General features: G+C 35.4%; 1 protein-coding gene across 1 annotated transcript; it reads left to right on the forward strand.

Moving 5' to 3' along the window:
- Nucleotides 1-6097: 6097 nt before the first annotated feature.
- LOC133338838 (uncharacterized) lies at nt 6098-7033 on the forward strand (the record flags this gene model as incomplete). The annotated part of the gene is made up of 1 exon (XM_061546946.1): nt 6098-7033. A coding segment is annotated over exon 1 (936 nt), but the record flags the coding sequence as incomplete, so codon positions are not given.
- Nucleotides 7034-7497: the final 464 nt, after the last annotated feature.

Consider the following 7497-nt stretch of genomic DNA (forward strand, 5'->3'; position numbering starts at 1 on the left):
TGTGTGTTAAGTTTCCTGAATATCGGTTCAGATTTAGATATAGCTCCTATATATATTTTCATCCGATTTAATGTAGTAGGTCCACCAATGTCCCTATATATCTTTCGATTTGCACGAAACTTGGCACAGCGTAATGAATTGGATATAGAATGATGTGTGTTAAGTTTTCGGAAAATCGGTTCAGATTAAGATATAGCTACTATATATAGTTTCGTCCGATTTTACGTAAATGGAGTACCAAAAAATCAAATTTAGGCCAATTGGCACTACATTTTGCACAGCGTACTAAATTAGGTTCAAATTTATGTATGTGAAATTTCGCTGGAATCGGTTCAGATTTGGATATAGCTCCCATATAGTTTCCTCCGATATTGTGTAAATGGAGCATTGACATTCGATTTTTCATAAATTTCAGATTGGTATGTGTATGGGTTGTTTTAATTTAGTTCAAATATCTATGTATACAGTTAATTTCGTCCGAGTCCATTTCAATGACCCTCCAAAAATGCTATGACTATTGTAAAAAAGGATGTTGTAGGTATGAGCATATCTTGTATGTACTCAAAGTGGTGATGGGTATCATATAGTCGACTCCGTCCGACTTTTGAACTTTCCATACTGGTTATCTATTGATTCGAAAAATTATCGCATGCAATAGAAATCACTATAGCTATAAAAATTACACAACACAACCATCCATCCATCATCCAGTGATTGCAGAAGGCCTTCAACAACACCGGATTGTGTGGTAAGTAAAGAGATATTTTTAAATGTAGAATTTTTTTGTATCAAAGGCGACATTAACACGTATGAAGATATCATAAGAGATATATGTCATTCTCTTCATTAAGAAGTAAATTATAAAAATTAAAAGACATGTAATTATATTTTTTAGTTATCCCCTAAAGTATGCTAGGATTTGTAAACAAAATGTGCGGTACTCTTGCTGTGATTTCTATTCCATCTATTAAATATTGACCCATTAAGGGAAGATCATATTGGTTAGAAAAGGACAAGAAACACCCCCCCTATACATTTCAATGGCTCCCGTGTTCTGACTTTAAACAAATGTTCAGATTTTTACAATTTGATTGCAAACACATATCACGAGATAATTCTTTGGTACCCAATTAAAAGCCAACATACCAAATTACAGCCAATGCCAACCGAAAAACTTCACCTTCGCTGTGCAAAATTGTATCCCAATCGGACAAAAATTGGGAATTTGGTGCACCATTTACATAAAATCGGACGAAGCTATATATGGGAGCTATATCTCATCTGATCCGTTTTAAATGAAACTTCACATCCTCTATCGCAGTCTCAATTCCATACGTTATGCCTAAATTTGTCTCAATCGGACAAAAATTGGAAGTTTGGTGCACCATTTACATAAAATCGGACGAAGCTATGTATGGGAACTATATCTAAACCTAAACCGATTTCAATGAAACTTCACATCCTCTATTGCAGTCTCAATTCCATACGTTATGCCAAATTTTGTCACAATCGAACAAAAATTGGGAGTTTGTGGTACCACTTACATAAAATCGGACGAAGCTATATATGAGAGCTTTATCTAAATCTGAACCGATTTCAATGAAACTTCACATCCACTATCGCAGTCTCAACTCCATACCTTATGCCAAATTGTGTCCCAATCGGACAAAATTGGGAGTTTGGTGCACCATTTACCGAAAATCGGATGAAACTATACATGGGAGCTATATCTAAATCTGAACCGATTTTTACATGCTGTGCAAAATTGTGTCCCAATCGGACAAAAATTGGGAGTTTGGTGCACCATTTACATAAAATCGGATTAAGCTATATATGGGAGCTATATCTAAATCTGATCCGATTTTCTCCAATTTCAACAGGATTCGTCTTTGGGTCAAATAAATGGGTTGTGCTAAACTTTATCTAATTCGGACCATAAATGCGACTTGTACTTTGCTCAAAAATATACGTGGGCAGACAGATATGCATAAATCGACTCAGATAGTGGTTCTATGCATATTCTCAAAAGAACCATGGTCTATCTCGATTTCTTTCGCCTGTTACAAACATATGTGGTGACGAAGGTATAAGAATGGGCCAAAATTGATCATTTTTGGCAGGAATATTTGGTATACAATTATAAACCAACATACTAAATTACAGACAATGCGATCGAAAAAAAACTTGTTCAAAATCCTTAAGATCCAGATTTTTTTAGGGTGCCGTTATATGGGGTACCAAAAAAAAAACATTAGACCAATATTGTTAATTTTTGCTAGAAATATTTAGTACCCATATATATTCCAACATACGAAATTACAGGCAATTCGATCGAAAATCTTATCCACAATCCTCAAGATCAAGATATTTGGGGGCTACACCAAAAAGTGGGCCCATATTAATAATTTTTAGCCAGGATTTTTCATTTAAATGAGAATCCAAATTACAAACATTTGGGTTGAAAAATGTTCCCAAAATCCCCGTACCTTATATGAGTCCTCAGATTATCAAGTTCACCTTGATTTCTACCAGAATCGTGTGCAGGGATATAGTGAATTAATTTTCGCCAGGCCTGTTTACACAATCTTGGTTGTTGTTGTTGAGGACATTCAAAAGAATTTGCGAACAGATGTTTTGCTTCTTATGCTCAGAAATTGACATTTGGAGTATCACTGTTTGCGGTTTTTCACTGACTGAGAGAACAGTTCTAGAAAATACAAAAAAAAAAAAACACACACAACTATAAAAACCACAACACTTACCACATTGACCCTCGCTGAACCAATTGATTTCTAAGAAGAAGACCGGAAGAACATATATTACAATGATGATGTTTGACTGAATTCCGTTTGCATTTTTTATCGATGACTATCATTTTCGGATGTGTGACGAATTGTTAGGCCAACGTGCCACATGCCAGATCTTTTAGTAATTGTTGCGAATATAGTTGTGGCAATAAATATGAAGGCAAAAGGAATCGATATAGACCAATGGTTCCTTTCGAGAGTATGCATGGAATCTCTTTCTGAGTGGATTTGTGCATGTCTGTCTGCCCACGAATATTTGTGAGCAAAGTACAGGTCGCATTTATGGTCCGAATTAGATAAAATTTAGCACAACCCATTTATTTGACCCAAAGACGAATCCTATTGAAATTTGAGAAAATCGGTTCAGATTTAGATATAGCTCCCCTACATATTTTCATCCGATTTAAGGTAAATGGGACACCACCTCTTTATCTTTCGATTTGGACGAAGTTTGGATCAGAGCACTGAATTAGGTTCAGCTTGATGTGTGCCAAATTTCGAGAAAATCGGTTCAGATTTAAATATAGCCCCATATATAGTTTCGTCCGATTTAAGGTAAATGGTACACCAAGGTCCCTATATATCATCCGATTTGCATGAAATTTGGCATAAAATACTGAATTAGACGCAAAATGATGTGTGCTAAGTTTCGTGGAAATCGGTCCAGATTTAGATATAGCTCCTATAGATATGTTCGTCCGATTTAAGGTAAATGGTGTAACAAAGTCCCTATATATCTTTCGATTTGCACGAAATTTGGCATAAAGTACTGAATTAGGTGCAAAATGATGTGTGCCAAGTTTCGAGAAAATCGGTTCAGATTTAGATATAGCTCCAATATATATTTTCGTCCGATTTAATGTAAATTGTGCACTAATGAAACAAAGATTGGCCGACCCGCACACAATTCTGTACAACGTACTGAAGTTACTATAACCTTGTGTGTGTCAAGTTTTCTTGAAAATTGTTTCAGATTTACATATAGCTCCTATATATACTTTCGTCCGCTTGCTTAAAGTCTATTTAAAAAGTATGGAATAGATTGCAGAGTGACGTGTGTAGGGGTTGATATTAGTCGATTTACTTATAGATAAAGATCGCATTTTTAAGTTCGTTAAATTTCATGTAGAATATCCGCAAAGTGGTGAAGGGTATCATATAGTCGACCCAGACCGACTTTACTACCTTACTTATTGGTTTTAATTAAAAGTGAGTGTTTACGCCCGGGGTAACTGAAATGTTAAATTACAGGCTCTTCAATTTCACAATGAGCCATGGACCATAACCGGAAACATGGAACGATGTTGATAATTTTTGGTGTGAAACATGGGTCAATATTAATACTTTTTTGTACGGAGATGTGTTATACAAGGATAACCCCTATTACCAAATTACAGCCAATTGTGGACCGATATACATCATTTCCAATACCCAACCATCCTGGAAGTAGTAACAATGCCAGGGCAAAATGTTAAAGCCCTATATCAAATATTGCGATTTCTATCGTGACGGTCAAACAGACAGACTGATTATTTTGAAATAATTTCTTTTGAATTAATGTAAATTGTGCCCCCATCGTTATATCTTGTTCACTACCTTTATATACGTCTTTGAGTATTTCGTACTAAAGACAAAAGGTAGTAGCAAAATATAACGAGTAACTATGTCAAAGCGCCGCATTGTGACATCTTAGCTTTTAATAACACTCGTTCTTGGGTTCACGACCAGAAACCATCAAACCCTGTAGAAAAGGTAATATTAATTGTTCCACGAACAATCCAATAAAAGAAAACCAAATATACGTTTGGTCAAAAATTCTAAAACTATTGTGTTTTTATTTCTTTATTTACATATTTTGCATCAACGCAAACATTGGTCCTTCGAGCCGGATTGTTTTTGACGAAAACAAACCCCTCTCCTTTTGTTTCTCCCTTCACGAAGGAAAATATCGACATCGTCGAGGACAACAACAACCACATACAGAGATCAACGATCACCACACTCTATTTATTAAATATATTTTATACTAAAAATTTTTATTTCAACAACACAGGTATGTACACTGCTTAATTTATTTTTCCAAAATAAAAAGTGACATACGGTGATATTTGTGTTGTGATAAAGAAATAAACAAAAACTGTCGGTCGTTTTACTAAGCGCCTAATTGTCCGTCCGTTGCCGTCGGCAAAATTTATTCGAACAAAACAGCAACAACATTGTGTCATTGTTTTCAACACCCCACTCGTTGTTTACAACAACAAGTAATTCACCATCACTTATATATATTTTTCTTTATTTATTTCATCATTTATTACATATTTTACACATTTTCTTTCGTAATTTGCATTTATTTCGTTGTTGTGTTCTTACTCCTAAATTCTTCTTCTTTATTATCAAACAACGAAGAAACGAAAACAATAACAACATCACATGAGAGAGCGATTGTCATCTCTGCTGATTGTTGCCACCCGTCACTATCACATGTGACATTGCTGGAAACATATGATCAATTTCCTTAGGGGTGTTCACACGTCCGAACAAATTGTACGATTATTTATACAAATATTTTTGTGCCATTTTCTGATATTTTTCGAGTTGAATCCTTCGGATATCAACTAAAAATATTTTGTAATAACGTTTTCAACAAAGTGCACCCTACATTTGACAATATTTAACAAATATATTAATTTCATATATATAATATTACCTATTACATATATCGAAAAATTTTCATATTTATTTCAAAATAATTTTTGTGGGCAATTGCTATCTTCGATACATTGCCATTGCTTACGTGTATTATACGATACACTGTAATAAATTTGGAATACATTTAATACACTGAGAGAAATTTTATTACGTTTTTTCTTAAAATTTCTAACTTATTGCTGGTTTTAATCACGTTAAACCACATTTTACTGTATCCACGATACAATATAGATAAAAGTTCACGACTTTTTATAAATTCAGTGTATTTTCAACATTTGATTTACAGCATCACGTGCTATTTCCTAATTACTTTTGAAAATTTCCATTTATTAGTAGATTTTCAATTACAGTTGTTGACATCACGTGTCAAATTCTTCATATTTATTGCATCACGAATTTTAATTCTTTTTGTGCATTTTCGTGCAAGTTTACAAATTTGCAATTGTTTTTCAAACAATTCAGAACACATTTCTTTGTGTTATTGCCACAATTTCGACATTTATTATTACAAAAATATTGTTTTCCACGAAAACTTTCATTTTCCATAACTTTATAAACCTATACAAATTCTATATTTCACAATGCCACTCACTCCTCTAGATTTATTCATCCGAGCTACTGATGCTTTGGTTAAATTTGACGCCAAATTCAGTTCCCCACGGGACGAAGAGCTCGATGTCTATATTTTAGAACTACAGGGAGCTGAGGTGAAGAGATTATGGGAAAAGGTGCAAACCACGTATGAAAAATGCCAAAATTATTTGACAGAACAAGATTGTTCTAGTGACCATTTCACTGCCGCAGAAACCAAATGCGATGTCGCTTATAATTGCTTCCTTAGGGTTCTATCTACAATCAATAGAAAGTTAGATGAACTTCGGGCTCCGCCTTCTCCTCACTCAGTTTCCAATGCTACGCATCAGTCAACAGTTGGTGAGGAAAATTCTAGTCATAGGCTCAACTTACCGCCCTGTGACATTGAAGTTTTTGATGGCGACTTCCTTAATTGGCCTACATTTAGGGACTTATTTTCTGCGGTATACATTAACAATTCAGGCATTAGTGACATTGAACGCCTATGTCACTTAAACAAAAAGACCAGTGGCGACGCCCATGAAATTGTGGCTAAGTTTTCGCTTACCCACACCAATTTTGGTCTTGCGTGGAAAGCTCTAAAGCGTACGTACGACAATCCACGTATCTTGGTGAACCACCAACTTAAGCTTCTATTCGATTTGCCTGTTCTAGATAATGAGACTAGTTCAGGCCTAAAACAATTGCAAAGGGGTATTAATGGGTGCATATCATCCATGTCAAATTATGACGTCTCCACCGAAGACTGGGACCCTATTCTAGTGTTCATATGTCTTCAGAGGCTACCACAAAATTGCGTCACTCTTTGGGAACAAAGTATCAAAGATAAGTCTGCTTTGTCTTCCTGGAAAGATTTGGATAACTTTCTTACGGAACGTATCCAAACTCTTACCTGCTTACGTGACATTCGTGGCATTGATAACGTCAATCAAACAAATAACAAAAGGTCTCGTTCACATTTCACGAATGCTGGCACGAACCGAACCCCTACATTTTCTCGAAATTCACCACCATCTTCTAGGAAATCTAGTACGTCTCCCAATAAGTCTTGCATTATTTGTCCACGACAAATGCATCACCTAAGATCATGTCAACGCTTTTTGCAACTTTCAGTTCCTGAAAGATTTAATACTATTAAGAGACATAATTTTTGTTTAAACTGTCTGTCCGCTAAACATCTAGTCAACCATTGTAGTAGCCTACACAATTGTAGGGTATGTCATAAAAGGCACCACACTCTTTTGCACAGGGAACCTTCCACTGCTGGTTCGTCTTCGACGGCCACAACACCACAAGTTCGGAACCTAGTTTCTACCCATCAGCCCTCTACATCGAGAGGGATTACACCACTCTCTTCAAATAGACAGGTATTTCATACCACCCAAAA

The sequence above is a fragment of the Musca vetustissima genome, unplaced genomic scaffold (genome assembly GCF_032173495.1).
Source record: "Musca vetustissima isolate MV318-11 ecotype Yass unplaced genomic scaffold, APGP_CSIRO_Mvet_v1 utg544508, whole genome shotgun sequence".
NCBI classification, from domain to species: Eukaryota; Metazoa; Arthropoda; class Insecta; order Diptera; family Muscidae; genus Musca; species Musca vetustissima.